The 18,598-nt window shown below is 57.0% G+C and overlaps 1 protein-coding gene across 1 annotated transcript; it reads left to right on the top strand.

Annotated features, from left to right (window-relative positions):
• The first annotated feature begins 5,691 nt into the window (after positions 1-5,691).
• RHOD (ras homolog family member D) lies at positions 5,692-15,143 on the top strand. Its single transcript, XM_042958212.1, has 5 exons — positions 5,692-5,853; positions 10,509-10,596; positions 11,389-11,498; positions 13,852-13,986; positions 14,539-15,143. The coding sequence occupies exons 1-5, from the start codon at positions 5,722-5,724 to the stop codon at positions 14,704-14,706; spliced, it is 633 nt and encodes a 210-aa protein (XP_042814146.1). The 5' UTR covers positions 5,692-5,721; the 3' UTR covers positions 14,707-15,143.
• The last annotated feature ends 3,455 nt before the right edge of the window (positions 15,144-18,598 follow it).

Below are 18,598 nucleotides of genomic sequence, written 5' to 3' on the forward strand. Positions count from 1 at the left end.
GGCCCATTCCAGGAGGTCTGCACGGCCCAGGCCAGCACAGGGTCCGGGGACACAGCTGGTGAGCCTCTGGAGCCGGGGAGACGCCAGACTCTTTTCTGCCCCAGTGGCTCTGCAGCATAGGCCATTTACTCCTACCTTCTCTTCCCCCTCTTTCTGTCCCTCTGACTGCATGAAATGTTGACTGTGTACCCGAGATGGGCATGGTGGGGACCAAGTCTGCTGACTGGAATGATTCTAGAACCAAAATAAAGCTGGGGCAGGAAGGAGGGGGCTTCCAGGGAGCCTTGCTCAGCCCCAAATCACCTTGGTCTCTTCTCCAGGAATCAGGGACTTGTGTGGGTTACTCTGAGTAGATTACCCTGCTGCTGGGTGCCCAGAGGGAAAGGAGACCACCACAGGGACCAATGCCATCAGACTGCTTGGGAAGCTCTAAGAGGGGGACCCTGAGTCAGGTCTGGCGGGGAGGATAGCGTTAGGGAATATCGCGGAGGGCTTCCTGGTGGTATCGCTGAGTTGTCTTCAGGGCAAAAAGAAGTGTAAGGTTGAAAAAGGTGGATAAGGCCTAAAAAGCATTCCTGGAAGAGAGAACAACATGCACAAAAGGGCAGGAGTGGGCAAAAACTTGGCCAATTTGTCAACCTTGCTAGAGCAAAGTTGGGGGAGGCTGGGGAGAAGGGAGTCAGAAGAAAGGCTTAGAGGGGAGGAGGGTCGTGCAAGTTCAGTGCGTGCTGGTACCAGCCACAACCCTACCTACTTAGAGGGAGGTACCGTTGTACTGTTGTCATCCCCTTTTTTGCAGAGATGGAAACCGAAGCTCAGAGAAGTTAGGCAACTAGTCCAAGATCACACAGCCAGAGAGTCTCAGGGCAGGCATTCAAGCTCCAGCTGTCCGGCTCCACAGCTCAGGCTCTTAACCATCAAGCTACACTGTCCCCTTTCACCAAGTCCTCCAGGTGGGGCTGAGGGGCAGCGGAGAAGCCCCTGTGGATCCCAGGCTGCTCTGGTTTCTCCCTCCCCTGCCCTGGAAGATCACAGCAAGTGCTGGAGGATGATCTGGGTGGGGATTACCAGCCGCCCCCAGGAAGCCTGTGAAGAGCTCTCGTGGACTCCCCCCCTTGCTGGAGGAGATGAAAGCATGAGCCTCGCAGTGTAGGGAGGACTGTGCACCTGGTGGAGGAGAGAGGGACCCCCAGGCAGGGGAACTACTTGGTGTTGCATGTGTCTGGGGAGCCACACAGCCACTGGGCCCGGTCAGAGGAGCAGGTCAGAGGGAGGGAGGAAGAGGCTTCTGAGCGGCTTTGGAAGTGATGCGCAGGGACACCGGCGAGCGCTGCTCTTGGTCAGCGCGGGGCAGTCTGAGCTGCTTCTCAGTTTCAGGTTCATTCCGCACAGCCCAGAGTGCACTACTGACCTCTCTTTTCTGCCTATACCCCCCACCCCACCCATTCTTCCCCCTCCCAGCCCTAGGCCCGTGGGCCTGCCCCCAGTGTCCCAGGCCCCCTCCATCTGGGAGCCTTCAGGGATCAGCCGAGCCGCACCCAAAAGGACAGGTATGGAGGTCAGTGACCTGACCTCGGCAGCGGCTGGGCCACACCTGCATGTGGAAGGGGCAGGGCGAGCCACTGTATCATCCGCAGCCGACTGCCGTTCAGACCTTCACTTCCTCTCTCCTGCCCCGGCCATCTATGCCTGCAGACACCCAAAGGGACAAATGGAAAGGCTAAATAAACACTAAGATTGGGCCATGAGGGCCCCTCAGTCTCTGCCCACCCTCACCCATTATCAACCTCATTCCACCCAGAAGGATCGAGAATGGGGAGGCGGGGAGAGGAGGCAAGGGCAGGAGTCCTGCCTCCCCAGCCCTGAAGTCCAGTTAAACGGTAGCTGGAGTTGAGCTGATCTGGGGGAGACCGGACAGAAGGGACCTTGGGAGAAGAGGCACTTCTGGGTTCTACCTGCCATAGTTTGGACAAGTCCCTTCCTGTTGAGAGCCTCAGTTTCCCCATATTGTCCCCTTGTTGTCTTAACAGGAAGAACTCTAAAGGCTCCCCACACCTCTGACTTTTGGGGATTCTGTGTGGAGGAGCTCTAAGGCCCCAAATGCCTTGGTTAGAATCTCAGCTTCTCCATGTATCAGCTGTGGGATCTTGGGCAAATTATCTGTCCTCTTTAGGCCTCAGCTTCCTCCTTTGTCAAAGGATAAGAATAATACATAATAGGATGGAATGAAATGTACACGTGCCAAGTGTATGTCACCCAGGAGATGCTCATTAAACGTGCGGCCAGGGTTTTGGGTGAAAGAGTTCTGGCCACGGGCAAGACCTCTTGGGATCTGGTGTTTGAGATGAAAGGGAGGGGAGGGCACATAGGGAGGCGGGAGGAGCAAAGATCCCACCTAGGCATCCCAAGGGCGCATAACTGGACCTCTGAAGTTCCATCCACCACCGGCACCCACGTTCCCTCTCCTTCAACCACCCATACGCACCCCACGCCCCAAGGCAGGAACTCCAAGCAGAGCCCACAGCCCTCATGATGATGGTGCAGGGAGCAGAGCGGCCACATGGCGGCAGCAGAGACTCGGCTGGGGCCCCAGGGAACTCCCGGCCTCAGAGTGGGTGGGGTGGGATGCCAGGTGGGCTCGAGCAGAGGGAGGCTGGAAGGTGGTCACCTGTCTGCTGACCCTGCAGTCAGGTCATGCACTGTATTTACTCAACTATGCGATCATTTGTTCCTGTTTTCATTTCTCCAAGTTTATCTATTCTTTTGAGTCAACCAATCTTCCTTCTTTCCTTCCTCTCCTCTCTGCCCCATTTTCCTTCCTTTCCCCTCTGTCCAACCAGGCAGTCAATTGGACATAACATCTTGAGCCACAGCTGGGTGCCAGCCTGGGGCAGGCACTGCTGTCTAGGGGTACAGAGGTTGGCCTTGGTCTCTGGCCTTTAGGCGCTCAAGGCTGGGGGCTGGAAGATCCTGCCTGGCCACCTGCATCCCCAGGAGAGGATTCCATGGCAGGCCGAGGGCCAGCCTGGCCACCTCTGATGTTCTGGGGTCTGCAAGGCAGTTGCCTACTGTGCAGAGTGGCAGAAGAGCTCTGGACTTGGGACTGGTGGGGTCCCAAGGGACAGAGACACCCACAGGCCTTCAAGGATAGCCCCCCCCCCCCCAGAAAACAGTAAACAGTACCCTGGCCAGGCAGACTGTGACCTGGGCCACCTCCAAAGTAAGCCCCAGGAAAATGGTGCTGTCCAGGGCCCAGCAATGTCTGAGATTCAGGGAAATCCCTGGCCAACCAGAGCAGATTCCCCTTACCCAGTAACTAAGCTCCCTCCTGCAGAAGCATGAGCATAAAGTGGAGGTAAGGCTGGGGCTTCACATCAGGAGATCTGGGTTCAAATCCTGACTGTGTCTAGCTAGGCTGAGACCAGCCACTGCCTTTCTCTGAGCCTCAGTTCCCAAATCTGTAGAATGAAGAAAGCAGATCCCTTGTTCTGCCCACCTCACAGTCTGATGGCCGGATGAAATACTGCATACCAGGTATGATGTCGGGAGAGAGCCCTGCTGCGTGCCCAGACTCGGGTTCCAGTTCAAGTTCTACCTCTTACTAGCTGTGAATCTCAAACGGGAAGTGAACCTCTCTGGCCTCCGGGTTCCTCATCTGTAAAATGGGGCTAATGATTCCCACCTGCGAAGGGACAGTGCCTGCGCAGGGTTAGCAATCCATTAATGGGCGCTGTTATTGTTAGGAAGTGCTCAGTGAAACTGTAAGGCATGACAGACGTCAAGGATATCATTAGAATGATTATCCCTATAGCAACCAAGGCCAAACGCCTCTGCCTGACTCTCAGCTCCCTCCACCCCCAGTCTGGCCCCACCTGCCTCCTAGCCTTGCCACCCAAAGCCTGATGACAGCATCAGTGGGGATGACAAGGCTGACAGCTGATCGTTGGGGGACTGGGCGCCTCCCAACCACTCCTTGGGGCGGGGAGCCCTGCTCCGTAGCTACACACCCAGCTCAGCACCAAGTCACTGCTCAGCCCTTTGGCAGTTTCGGGGAGGAGAGGGCACCTAAAGGGTGGGGATTTCACGAGATGCTCTCTCTATCCATTCAACCTGCTGCCTGGGGCCCTGGGTGAGCTTGGAATAAGCATCAGGGGTCTGGGCTCCACCTCTGTGCAATGAGGACAGTGACCCCTGCCCCAGCTGCCTCTTTGGTCCACAGTGAGGTCCAACGGGGGCTCAGTGTGCTTTTCCTCCTGCCCACTTTTGTGCACCACAAGGGATGACGTCATGACCTGCATGCGGAAGGGGGTGTGAAACCCAAAGACTTCTACCCTCTCCGTTCCCTTGAGCTTCACTGAAAACAGTCAGTCCAGACTCTGGGGAGACCCTTGTGCCCATTTTCAAAAGATTTCAATTCTGGCTGCTAACAGGGGTGGGCAGTCGGGGGACAGTGAGTTTTCACTTCAGTTCTGTATTTATTCCCAGCATCCAGAGTGCGCCACTGTCCAGGCCCCATTTGAACCTCAGCTTCTCCTGACACCAGCTCCCCAGCCCGACCTCACCTTCCATCACAGGGAAGGACTGCAAACCCCCCAAAGTGCCCCCTCTCTCTTGCCTCCATACTATGCATGTACCGCTCCCTCAGTTTGGAACACCTTTCTCCCTCCCCCTCAACACTCAGCCTCCTCTTCTCAGAAGGGTTTCCTGACCCCCACCCCACCTGGATAAGGAGCCCCTCTTCCCTGCTTCTGTCCTGCCGCTTGTCCCCATCTCTGTTGTAGCTCCAATCACACCGACATCCTCCCTGTCTCCCATCCTAGGCATGGGCTTCTCAGAATAGGGACTTCGTCTTGAACAGTTCAGGGTCCCCAGGCCCTTGGGCGTCAGTGGTGGTTAAATAATAGGGATCACTCATACATGGCACCAGCCATGCACCAGACCCTGCTCCTCTAAGCAGTTTATAGATGGAAGGTTCCCTCAGTTTCCTTAGATTATGCCACAGCCAGAGGTGAGACAGGTGGTCAGCCACCTGCATCGAAACTTCCTGGTGCTGGCTACGGCAGGGCAGGGCAGGCCAGCCTGGCAGCACCAGCAACTGACCCATTAGGGCATGGCCGGGTCACCCCCTTCCCACCTGGCCTTCAATATCTGGAGGGAGGATTGTGGTGTGCTCTGATTCCAGAGCCCTGGGGGAAATGCACATTCATTCATTCATTCATTCATCCAGAGTCACTGGCTCCTGCTCGGTGCCCCACCTGTGCTGGGCACCAGGGACCCAGCTCCTGTCCCTGCAAAGCTGGTCGGCCCACCGGGCTGACCCCCGCCCCCACCCCACCCCCACCCCCACCCCCCACCGCTTTCCTCCCAGGGGAAGGGGGCCAGGTGCCTTCGTCTTTCCCCGTCCACACCGCCCCCACACACTGTCCAGCTCCTTGTCTTCTCCGCATCCGCCCCGGGTGCCCTCCCGAGGACGGAGGCCGAGTGTGGGGGAGGCCCCCTCCCGCGGCCCCGGCCCCCGCCCTCAGCAGGGGCCGGGGAAGGGCGTCCCGAGGGGGCCGGCGCGCCCGCTCGCCACGCCTCCGGGCTCTCACCTGGCCCCGCGCCCCGCCCCCCGGCCGCGGGCGCGCACTTCCTCCCGCCGCCCCGCCCCTTCCACATTCCTGCCCCGCCGGCCGCCCCGCGCGCCGCGAGCCGAAGCCCGCCGAAGCCCGCCGGCCCGCGATGAAGGCCGCCCAGACCGCGGACGCCGAGGCGCCGCCGGGCGCACGGTCCGTCAAGGTGGTGCTGGTGGGCGACGGCGGCTGCGGGAAGACGTCGCTGCTGATGGTCTTCACTGAGGGGGCCTTCCCCGAGGTGAGTGGCAGCCCCCAGCCCCGCCTCGCGCGCTCCCCGCCCCCAACCCCGGCCTCCCAAGGGGTCTCCCGGCAGAGTGTGGGCGCAAAGGCGTTTCTCGCTCCGCCATCGGCAGCGAGGGCCTCAGTGGTATCGTCTGCAAAGTGGCAAGAATGGCACCTACCTGGGAGAGGTGTCGTGGGACGGACTTGGGCCAGCTGGGGACCCAGCAGATCCTAAGAGAGCACTTGGTGGCGCGGCGCGGCTCGGAGGGACTGAGGACACCGGAGCCACCCTTGCCTGGGTTCGAATTACGACTTTGCCACCTAAAGCTGTGCACCCTTGGGCTAGTCCCCTGCCCTCTCTGTGCCTGTTTTAACCGCATCAGAGGAATAAGGATGGTGCCCACCTTCCAGGGTCACTGTGAAGGGTGAGTTAGTACCGGTCAAGGGCTCACCTCTGAGCCTGCAACAGGAGAGACTCACCGAAAGTTGGCAAATGTCATCTCTTCTCTACCAGCTCTTGCCTGTACAACGGGCATGTCGTGGGCTCTGTCTTGGAGGGCCAAAGCATACCAGACTCAGGTCGGGCAGCTTGTTTGGCACCTCAGCTGTCCTCCAACAAACTGTGTGGCCCTCAGTAACTTGCTTAGCCTCTCTGAGCCTCTGTTTCCTCACGCAATCTCATAGGGCAGGAGACTTAAGAGTGGTGACGAGGCAGAATCAAGGTAAGGCTGAGAGACAGCCCCTGTGTACCTGGCACATCCTGGACGCTCTGGGCACGTGGGCCCTCAGTCCTTCACTAGCATGCTCATTGACTGTCTATGCGGACTCACAGGCACCAGGACAGGGGCTGGACCCACTCACTGTGCCACGTCTCAGCCCAGTTCTCCTGGGAGTCCGGGGGTTTGCTTCCAGCATTTCTTCTCCCTCCTGCCTGTCCCAGCATCCTCCAAACCCCTGGGTTTGCTCAAGCCCTGGGAGTCCGATGGGGGAGGCAGGAGAGGCCAGGCCTGGTAAAAGTGTCAGACCTTCCTTTCCACTGTGGCAGCATCGAGCCAACTTTTGCTTTGTGGTTTATGGAGCTGACGTCACCTCCGCTGGCCAGTCACATTTTTAAGTTGGGTTGGACAAGTTTCTGGGCCCCCACATGCTGCGCATGGGAACCCAACAATTACGACATGGTGGGGAGAGTGCCCGCAGAGGGACCAGGCCAGCCAGGGTCCAGGAGACCAGCCGGGAGGAGTATCTTGGGCTCTGAGACATCCCTGATGGCAAGGCTCATCCTGATTCCAGAGAGGTGGCGGTGTGGAAATGGTCGTCTGGAAGTTGATGGAATGTGTGTTTTGAAGGATAGGCTGGAGCTGGCCAGGAGAAGGGAGGACATGCTTGTCACCAGGGGGGATGGACCTGACCTGTCCTCATCTGTTTGGGGACCCCTCTGTCTCCAGGCCCAAGAAAGACCTCTCCTTTTAAGAGAACTACAAGGTCCAAGTGCTGGAAAGGCCTCATGTTACAGGTGGGAAAAGTGAAGCCAGAGCGACAGTCTTGCCTTAGGGAGCCCAGTGGTGGCAGTGCAGGTCAGGAGCCCAGTTCTCCCCGCCCCTGACCGGAATACTCTTCATAGCCCCCAGTGCTCTGCCTGCCAGACCAGCCTTCTGCTCCTGCCCCTAAACTCCTCCTCCTGGCAGCCCTCCAAGCTATGGGAGCCAGCAGCTAGAAGACTTGGAGTCCCCCAAAGAGCAGAGAGTAGGCTGGGATTTAAAGGGGCCTCAGTGACTCTTGTCTGTCTGTGGCCCAGCCTTGGGGCAGGGGAACAGAGTAGAGAGAGCTCCTGAGGCAGAGGAAGTCCAGGCTGGGCACCAGCCTCTGCCCAGTCCTGGCTGACATTTGACTCAGCAACCATTCCAAAGCCCAGGGGTCCCATGGAGGAGTGGGGAGGGGAGGGGGCAGAGAGCACCAGCCCTACCTTCCAGAACCAGCTGAGCCCCTCCTGGTCCGCACAGGGACTCTCATGGGTGTGAAACCCCTGACTCTCTTCTTGACCTACGTTCTCCTGTCCTATAATGACCCATCTGTCTGTCTGTGAGCCCCATGAGGACAGATCCAAGCCTGAGTCATCTCTGCCCTAGTCTAGCTCAGGCCTCACCCTGCCATCCTGGCTGAGGACAGCTTAACAGATAAGATTAGGCACTTAATGGTCAGAGTGACCCTGCCTGGTGGTTCAAAGAACACAACAGAAGGTGTAAAAGTCTCCAGGATGACATTGCAGAGTAGGGGGGAGGGTTGTGACAGTTACAAGCCCCGGGAGCAACCCAGCCACGAAGCCTGGAATGGGGCTTTCCTACCCACTCCTGTCACCAGGGGCTAGAGAGTCAGTGACCTCAGGAAAAGGCACATGACCGGGGACAGAGCCTGACCTCTGGAGCCAGAAAGACCTGACTCCATCCTTAGCCAGCTGTCTAGTATGTTACTTCAGGCAATTCCCTTCCCTCCTCTGTCCTCATCAGGAAAATGGGAATAGTGCCAACTTCCCAAGGATGCAAGGGTCAGGGACAGTACACATGGAGGGCCACGCATAGTAGATCCCTAGAAAATGTGCACGACGCTGTCATCTCCACAGGCATTTGCAAGGTACTGACATGTGTCTCCCAAGAGCTTTGTGGCAGGTTGCCCTCCATGTCAGATCAGGAGGGGTCCTGCCACAGGAGAGTGGGTGAGTGGAAGCAGGTGTCAGTGCCCTCCACGGTGATAGGCGGGGAAAGGACGCATCACCTAGAGGGATGGATGGATGGCAGCTGGCATGGACATTGCCCCTGGCGACCAGCTTTCTAAGTAGTGGGCATTTATGCTGGGCCTTACCTGCCAGCCGGTCTCCCCTACACTAAAAAGGGACAGTCTTCTTTTTTTTATTTTTTTTATTTTTTTTATATTTATTTATTTATTTTTTTAAATTTTTTTAATGTTTATTTATTTTTGAGACAGAGAGAGACAGAGCATGAATGGGGGAGGGTCAGAGAGAGGGAGACACAGAATCTGAAACAGGCTCCAGGCTCTGAGCTGTCAGCACAGACCCTGACGCGGGGCTCGAACTCACGGACCGCAAGATCGTGACCTGGGCCGAAGTCGGCCGCTTAACTGACTGAGCCACCCAGGCGCCCCGGGACACTCTTCTTTAACCAGAGAGGGGACGGGCCCAAAGTCACACAGCTGGTGAGGGCCAGAGCCAGTCCTAAACCGGGAACATCTGGTTCCAAAGCCAGTGCTCCTAGCCACCAAGTCACGCTGCCTCCCACCAGACAAAGGGCCTGAGGGGAGGGGGCCAGGGCAGGGGGGTGCTGGGGAGGTGGGTGGAGCCGTCATCTGTACCTACTAGTAGAGAGAGTGACAGGTGGCTAGGGTCCAGGGCGGATCGAACCTCTATCCCAGGGTCATCCTCAACTTCCCCATCTGCCCGCTTTGGGACTCACCTTCCTCCATCCTCCCCCTGTACCTTCCCACGTGGCCTGGAGGACCGCACTGACCCACCGCTAAGGGGCCGCCCCTCCAGGCAGCCAGGGCCTGACTCAGAATGCCAGCGGGCAGACAGGCAGGCAGGCTTGAAGTCCTCCTGAGTCACAGGCAGCTGGGGGCCCCACCTGGCATCGGAAGTGGGGAGGACAGGGTCTCCCTATGCTGTGATCCCACCAACCAACCCGGAGCAAGCGAGTGAGGCTTGGGGACCCAAGACGTAGCTGGTCTAGCTTCCCACTCCAGCTGAGGGCTTGTGTTGGGGTAGAGTTTTGAAAACCTCCTCACCTGTTGCTCAGACCCTATCCGTAAAAGCTTCCCCTTCTCATTTCTGCATTTTGTCTGTGCACAAAACCCACCCTGTTTCCATTCACCCAGCCTTTATGGAGAGGGAATGCAGTCAGGCTCTCGGCCTGGGCAGGAAGGGCATGTGGTCTGGGTGACTTCCTCCTGATGCCCGCAGGGCAAATAAGAAAGGCAGAAATAGAGAGGGTGTGGGAAGGGTTCCAGAAAGGCATCCTGGGGGACGTGGCATGGGGCAGGGGCCTGAGAGGTTGAGAGACAAAGCAGGGACCCTCCCCCCGAAAAGCTGCAAGCTCCCCAGGGCACACAGTGAGCCTTGTTTATTACTTGTTCCCCAATATCCAGAGCTAGAGAAGGTGCTGATGTTTACTGAATGAATGTATGAACGAACGAATGAATGAACGAACGAACAAATGTAGGTTAATGTCATTCTAGGAGGAGGGGACAGAATGAAGGAAGACTCAGAAATGGGACAGTCCCCCATCCAGGGGGACAAAGATAAAAATAACAGTAGCTGGCATGTGTAGAGTGCTTATTTTGTGCCAGGCTCTGCGCGGAGCCTCTCACTGAATCCTTACAGCAGCACCGTGCATTCGGTACTTTTAATATTCCCACTTTACCGTCAAGAAGGCCGGGGAGGTTCAGGGCCTTGCTGGGGCAAATAGTTAGGAGGAAGCGGCAGCTCGAGGCCTCAACCCTGCTGGCCACAGCCTGCTTCCCGGAGACTGTCTCCCTCACACCGTCAGACTCCCAAACCGGAGCTGTGCTGCAGGCATTCGTGGGCTCTCTCTGGCCTGGGCAGTGGGGGCCACCCCGCTTCAGAAGCTGTCCTCACAGCCTGCATCTTGTCCCCTTCTTCCTCAGAGCTACACCCCCACTGTGTTTGAGCGGGTCACCGTTAATCTGCAAATGAAGGGCAAACCCCTGAACCTCCAAATCTGGGACACAGCAGGTGGGTATGCAGGGCTGCGAGGGCGGGAGGGGAGCCTCACATGCCCAGAAGCCAAGCCCTACTCCTTTCCTTCTGAACCAGGGAGGCCAACCAATCACCAAGGGACAGGTGTTGGCCAGGGTTAGGGTCCCCAGGAACCCGAACCTACTTTGCTTCTGCGCCTGTGTCTGCTGCCTTCCCCAGCCCAGGGTAGCCAAGTGCATCCTGCAGACAAGGGGGAATCCAGAGTGCTTTCCTCTCAAGGGGTGAACTGTTCTGGCCTCCTGAGCATTCCACCTTGGCTTTAGCTTCCGTAAGAACTGCCTGACTTTGACCTCTGCCCTCCAGCTTCCTGACCTCGCCTACATGAGGGTTCAGTCACATCCATGCCAGAGCTGACCGCTAACCCCAGGGAGGCCCAGCAGCCCCCTTACCGTCATGCATGCGCCAAGGTGCCTTTGCCCAGGGTCCTACCGCTTCTTAGTCCTCAGCCCTATGCCCGGGGCAAAGCAGGCTTCTATGGGATGGGCTCGGTCCCTGCAGACTGGGCTTCCGCCCTCCCCTCCGCTCCTTCCAGAACAAGGCTCTCTCAGCAAGTGGTGTCACCCAGGCCAGGGCTGGCACATCCCACGGGCAAGCCAGGGGAACACTGCCCCGAGGGAGACATTCACGTGGAATGACCAGCTAAGCACTGAATCTGCTAAGACCTTGAGGCACACAACCAGGCCCTGATCCAGACGCCCCTGTCTGGTGGGATGACCTCCCTGATGTTGGGGGAGATCTGGAGGGAGTGACCACCCCCACTCTCCGCAGGACAAGTTGACTATGACCGCCTGCGGCCCCTGTTCTACCCTGACGCCAGTGTCCTGCTCCTCTGCTTTGATGTAACCAGCCCACACAGCTTTGACAACATCTTTAACCGGGTAGGTACCAGGGACTTGGGGAGGTACAGTCCCCATAACCAGGCCACTCCGCTCTGCCCCCACCCTTGACTCAGCAGACTGCCAGAGTGTGGCAGGCCCTGGATGGCATCCGGTCCAGCATCTTTAGCATATATATGGGGAAACCGAGGCCCAGAGCAAGGGCAGCAACTTGCCAGAGGTGCCAGAGGGATTTGGTGGCAGGGTCTGGCCTCACATTCCCAGTCCAGTGCTCCTTGCCTGCTCTATACTGGACTCAGAATGCTGTGGCTCTTTCCATGGTGACCCTGCCTGAGAACACTGGATGACTCAGGGGCCCCTGCGTCTCCCCAGCCTGGGCCTGCCCAAGGATGCATGAATGGTCAGCGTCTAGCAGCTCAGCCCCCTTCTGTGTGACCGCTAGCTTTTAGCAGCCTCCCAAACTACCCACCCCCCAGGTATGTCGGGGGTTCCCAAGGCTTCTCCCTGCCCCCAGGTGTCAGGGATGTGGTCCCTTGAGTTTTTCTGCTCCTACCCCACTGCTGCCAGGCCTCCACGTGAACTGTGTGCTTCAGGGTTCCGGAGCACAGCTGGTGACAGCGTCAGTAACATTAACCACAGTGACGATGATAATATTTATTGAGAACTTTCCTTATGCCACGCACTGTTGTGGGCGGGCACTTCCACACGTCCACTCGTTTACTCCATCTAACAACCTGATGGAGCCCATAGTAGTATTATCTCCAGAATGGATCCGTTGCTCCAAGATACACATCTATTCAAGTGGCAGCCTTGATGGGGCCTCCCGGGTGGCGCTGTTGGTTAAGCATCTGACTGGCTCAGGTCATGATCTCGCGGTTTGTGGGTTCAAGCCCCGCATCGGACTCTGTGCTGACAGCTCGGAGCCTGGAGCCTGCTTTGGATTCTGTGTCTCCCTGTCTCTCTGCCCCTCCTCCACTCGTGCTCGCTCTCTCTCTCTCTCTCTCTCTCTCTCTCTCAAAAAATGAATAAATATTAAAAAAATTTTTTTCAATTTAATAAAAATAAAGTGGCAACACATCTGTGCACCAGGCACTGTTCTAGGTGCTGGGGCCCTAGGAGAGGTGGTGGGTGGTGGTGGCTGTGACCAGGGTGCTAGCAGGGGGCGTGGTGAGAGGTGGGTGGGTATAGACCCTGTTTGGAAAGCCATCAGGATTTACAGATTGGATGTAGGTGGGAGAGACGTCTTGACCAGAGCAAGTGGAAGGTAGCCTTGCCATTTCCCCCCGCTGAGATGAGAAGGAACAAGGGGTGGGCGAGGAGGTGGGAGATGGGGGCCTGTTGGACATCCCAGTGGAGGGCCAGGTACACAGGCGGAGGTCTTAGTCTCCCGTTCCCAGGAGAGGGCCAGGCCGGGCTGGGCAGATCCATTTGGGAACTGCTAGTGGGGAACAGCTTTGGACAAGATGGGGTGGGGGTGGGGAGGACCCCCGGAGACCCAAGGAGAAGAACCAAGAGAGCAGGGTCCTAGGGCAAAGCGCCACCCAGGTCGTAGAGGAGGGAGAGATCCCTGGCTGGTGCCAGGGCTCAGGTAGGTTGAAGGCTGAGGATTCACTGTTGGATTTAGCAAGGTGAAGTCATGGTGGAGACCATTTTTGGAGACTGTTTTCAAGTGCAGTTGTGTGGAGGGGGTTGCGGTATGGGGAGTCAGCCCAGGACCCCACCTGGGCCCCATCTGTCTCCAGGAGCCAGACGGTTTGATGCCAGTATTTTTCCAGAACACAAACTGAGCAAGCACGCACTCCTGGAAATATAAAGCCCCCGTCTCCAGATTCTAGACTTCCCAGTGGTTGTCCGGGCTGGAATAACCAGGCCCCGGAGCCTCACATTCCAAAGAGCAGCTGACACAGAACAGAAGTGTTCCCTCCGACAGGCAAACAGCTGCTGCATCCATTTTGTGAGCTGCTTTATTTTTAAAGGATGACTTATTTCCTTATATATCTTACCCAGCTGGGAGGTGGACTTGGGAGCCCTTACCTTGCAGAGTGGCAGGATTCTAGACCAGGTGGGAGCAGGGCTCTGGGCCCCTGGACTCAAATCCTGCCACTTCTAGTCGTGTGGCCAAGGCCAAGTTATACAGCCTCTCCGAGCCTCAGTTAGTGCATCTGTACAATGGGACTGATGATAGAACTTGCTTCACAGGGACTTGGGGGATTGATGATATCATACATGTGAAGTCTTAGAGCCTAGCTCAGAGTAGTTCTCCCTAAATGTTGGCTGTACTGATTATCACCACTGGAGTCTGCCTGGGGAGCAGGAGAGTGGCCCGTCCTCCCCATCTGCAGAAAAGAACAGTCCCTATGACTAACACACACCTGCACTGCCCCCCTCCCCGCAGTGGTACCCAGAGGTGAACCACTTCTGCAAGGAGGTGCCCCTCATTGTCGTGGGCTGCAAAACGGACCTGCGCAAGGACAAGTCGCTGGTGAAGAAGTTGCGGAAAAATAGACTGGAGCCTGTTACCTACCACAGGGTAGGAAACTCTGCCCAGGGGCCCGGTTCTGGGGGCGGGGGGAACTTCTGGGTACGCTGATGTAGCCCAGCCTGTCAGCAGGGCCAGACATCCAGCACACTTAAGAGTGGGTCAGGGCAGGGGTCATCTTAGAATTGCCTGGGCCTGGAAGTGGTACCTAGAACACTCTGGAAGCTTCTGCCTATGGAAGAGAGAGCCAGTGGTGTGCACATTCAGATAATCCTACCCACCCACTTCACAGATAGGGAACCTGAGGTCTGGAGAAGAACCCTTAGCTCTTCTGCAGGCCCCTCTCTGCTACATACCTGGGAAGTCGATTAGTTGGTGCCTTGAGAAGCAGGGACCCATCCTGGAGCTGAGGCAGGAAACCCAACGAAGCCACGAGAGTGCTTGGTCGAGATCGGGGGCAGGGGCTGTAGGGGTCCTAGAAAAACTCGCCTTCCACTTTTGTCCTGGAGACTCCCTAGGATGACCACGAGGGCTGCGGGGAGGCGGGACGTGAGGCCCTGAAGTCCTGCACCTCACGGCAGCCCTGTGCGCTCTCTCTGTTAGGGCCAGGAGATGGCGAGGTCCGTGGGCGCAGTGGCCTACCTTGAGTGCTCGGCCTTGCTCCAGGAAAACGTCCACGCGGTCTTCCAGGAAGCAGCCGAGGTGGCCCTGAGCAGCCGCAGTCGCAACTTCTGGAGGAGGGTTACCCGGAGCTTTTGTGTGCTGACCTGACATCTTGAGGCCTTCCCTGCCCCCACCACCCCAGCAGCATAGGAAGGAGCTGGGTGCTGACCTTCTTTCTGCCCACTTGACTGGGCTAGACCCAGTCCCCAGGCTGTGACCACCGAACTGCACCTCAAAACAGATGGACACCATGAAGGCCGGGCACCGGACCCCGGGTCTGTGGTCCCTGGACTGGAGCGTAACCCCCCCTGAGGCCTGAGGAAGGGGGTCCCAGAGCCCACCAGCCCTGTGGGGGCTAGTCCTGGAGTGCCCTAGAATGACTACCAGACGCCCAGCCCCCAGCCTGGACCGCACATCCGGAAGCAGCCTGTGCAGCCTGGTGCCGCCTAGCGGCTGTTCCCAGGGCTGCACCTTCAGGACCTTGCGCTTCTAGGAACCTGGGTCAGAACTCAACACCTTGCCCTTCCCCCTTCCCCCTTCCCCCTTCCCCCTTGCCCATCCAGTGGTAACTATAACAAGTAAAACAACATCTTTTGTCAGTTATATCATGTCTCTTGCTTTACACGCATGTTCCATAGCAGATAAGAATTCACCACCTGTAGGCACTGGAGAGGAACCTCCTGGATCCAAACCTGGCTTTATCACCTTAGGACCTTGGGCAAATTACTTCCACCCTCTGCATCTCAATATCCTCATCTGTGAAATCACAAATGATGTCATGGAGCCTTTAGATGAGTAAGAGCCTCATGAGACACACGCAAAGAACTTAGCAGGTGCCCGGCACACAGTAAGTGCTCACAAAACATTCACAAGTATTATTTTGGTTTATGATAAATATGTAATACTGCAGAGCTGTAATCTACGTAATATACTCGATATTATATTAATTATCTCACATGATCAGAGGGGCCAGCAGGAGGAGGCTGGAGATTCAGGTAAGTTGATGTTGCAGTCTTGAGGCTGAATTCTGCAGGGCGGCAGGCTGGATACTCAGGCAGGCTTTCTGTGTTGCTGACTTGAGGCAGAATTCCTTCTTCCTCGACAAATCGGTCATTTTTCTTACGGCCTTCAACTGATCGGATGAGGTCCCAGCACGTAGAACCAGCCACAAACACACACCCCTTCGGTTTCTTTAGAAAAAGCTCGAGGGAGGGACCACTTCTGCCTGGTGAGGGCTCACAGCTTGGGTTACAGAACTGAACGGAGGCAGGTGAAATGGTGTTAGGGGCCCGCTCTAAAAACCCCACGTGGATTACAGGCTCTGCTTCAGGGTTTTACTAGAAACTGCTAGGAATGGGAAATAGCTTTTCCTGGCCTAGATTTTAGCTTGATTTTTCCTCCCCGCCAAGCATACCCCATGCCCAGAATGTTCTTCCCTATTCTCCGCTTCCTGCCCTCCCCAATCCCAGCTCAGACCGCTCTCTTCTGTAATTTCCCAAAATACGTGTTCCTGGAGCGCTGATATTTATGTCGCCATGATGCTTTTCACACTGACTTCTTGTGCCTCTGTCTTCTTGCACTAGACCTTGACTTCCTTGAAGTAAGGATCCTATTGGCTTCATCTTTTTGTCCCCCAGCTCCTAGCTGAGGATGTGGCTTGGCCTTTTGGCATTGATGATTGTTCCATCCCTGGAGTCAGTGGCAGATCTGGGTTCGAAGGTCAGTGCTCTCATTTTCCATAGCTATGTGATTTTATGAGAGTTAACACTCTTTGAGCCTCAATACCCCGTCTAGCAAATGGGAACAATCATACCCATCCTACAGGGTTGCTATGGGAACAAAGTGACAAAATGCTTGTCCGCTACCCAGCACAGTGCCGGCCATAAAGGATGATGCAGGAAGCATGGAATGAATTGCACGGAGTACGGCTGGGCTGGACAGTATGTCCTATACTTGAGGGTAAGATGTTGAACAAGAAGTTAGGAGACGGGGGAGGGGGCGTAGGCTCCTTCCCTGAGACAACCAGGGACTGTCATCTGTTCCTTCAACAGCCTGGTGTCTCACGAGCTCTCTGGTGTGCCCCACACTGTGACAAGAGCTGGGGATAATACACGGGAACCGCGGTTTGTGCCCTCAAAGCCAAGTGTGTTTACAGTGCCCTGGCATAAGCACAGGAGGGGTCCCAACCCCAGCCTGAAGAGGTGGTTGGGAAGTTACCTGGAGAGAAAGCCCTTCCCCGGAAAGAGGACCACAGGTAAGCATAGGGGGGAACACGTGTCCCATCATGGTGACCTGAGAGCTTGAGATGCCGTGTGAAGTTTTGCAAGGCAAGCAGAGTGAAAGGATGTGGGGCTGAGAGGATTAACACGGAGGTGGAAGGAGTGATGTGCTTGGTCCTGGGACGGGCTCAGTCTTCTCACCTGGTAAACGGGAAGAATAGGTCCCGCTTCCTTGCCTCTTATCTCTTGGCAGTCAGTGTTCTACCAGGAATGAGATGATTAGATAGAGAAAGAAACAGGCTTGAAGGTTACTTTACGTGTCAACTTGACTAGGTAACAGTGCCTGGTCGTTTGGACGAACACCAGCCTGGATGCTGCCCCTGAAAATATTGTTTGCATGTAATTAACATTTAAGTCAGTAGGCTTTGAGTAGAGAGATGACCTTGCGTATTGTGTGGGCCTCATCCAATCAGTGGAAGGCCTTACCGGACGGGTTTCCTGAGGAAGAAGGTCACATGGCGGGAGGTAGGCCTGAAGCTTAACTCAGCGGTCACTGCGTCGCACCCAGAACACATGCTGCAAGGTTAAGGGCAGAGAAGAGCTGCTCTCTGAGCAGAGGGGAGGCTAGGGAGGGTGGTCAGGGAGATGGAGGGCGCGGTGGTGCACAGGGAAGGGGCTTCTGGAGCCACCACACAGCAGGGGAAGCGGACTGTGCCCGGTTTGACAGGGTCCCTGCAGGGGAGCAGTTGAGTCGGGGACACACATTAGCTTTCTCTGCCTCGCCCCGCCCTTGGCTGCTCTCCTTTACTTTCTTTACTCTCTTCCCCGTGTGCCCTGGTCCTGTCTGTCTCCCCCGCTGGATTGCGGGCTCCCCAAGAGCCCAGACTGGGTTTATTGGAACCCCCTGTGTCTCAAGCGGTGCCCAGCCTGTAGGAAGCACAAAGAAATATGGGCTGGATGACAGGATCGGTGCTCCACTTCAGGCTCACGCCTCGTCCTGCCTGGATTGCCGCGTAAATCTCCCTGCCTCCTCCGTCCTCCTCACCACCACCAGCACAGCCATTTTCCGAAGCACGGATCCAGTCACGTCACCCGAGCCCCTCTGCCCAGAGAAGGCCGTCCTGCTTCCCCAGACGGGGACTTGGGGTCTCCTGCATCTGGCTGCAAGCCACCTCCCCTACTTCTTGTCCAGACACCTGACACTCCAGCCACGTGTGGGGGACCGCACCAGGGAGCACCACGGACCGGTACTGTTGCTCAGGCTGTTGGCCCGCCTCGGCGCGCCCTTCCTCCTGATCACCGCCTATTCAGATTCCCCCTCCATCCCCAAATCCTTCAGAGTCTAGCTCAGACACCCCCTTTCCCAGGAAGCCTGTGGACCTGCCGACTTGTTCACCCCCTGCTCACTGCACACACCCCAAAGGGTCCACTGTCTTTGCACAGGCCCCTTGGCTCAGGAATTGGGCTTTGCTTCCCTGCTGTGGGAACAGCCTGAAGATGAGAGTCTGGTGATGGACGGGGCAGGACGGCTGGGAGGCAGAGGCGGGAGCAGGAGACCAGTTGGGCAGCCACAGACGTCCAGACACTACAGAAGAAACAAGCCTGCACAGGTCAAGGCCGGGTGACTCCTGGGCCGGAGGCCGTGGTGGCGGCATGGCGGACCGTGGGAAGGGTGGGGACACTGTGAGGGAAGGATGCAGTCCTCTCCCCTGCGTGAGCTTGGAGAAGGCGAGCCCCTTCCCCCCGCAGTGGGAGAGGAGGCAGGCGGATCCCACCAGGCC

Source organism: Panthera tigris, chromosome D1 (genome assembly GCF_018350195.1).
Source record: "Panthera tigris isolate Pti1 chromosome D1, P.tigris_Pti1_mat1.1, whole genome shotgun sequence".
In the NCBI taxonomy this organism is placed as follows: Eukaryota; Metazoa; Chordata; class Mammalia; order Carnivora; family Felidae; genus Panthera; species Panthera tigris.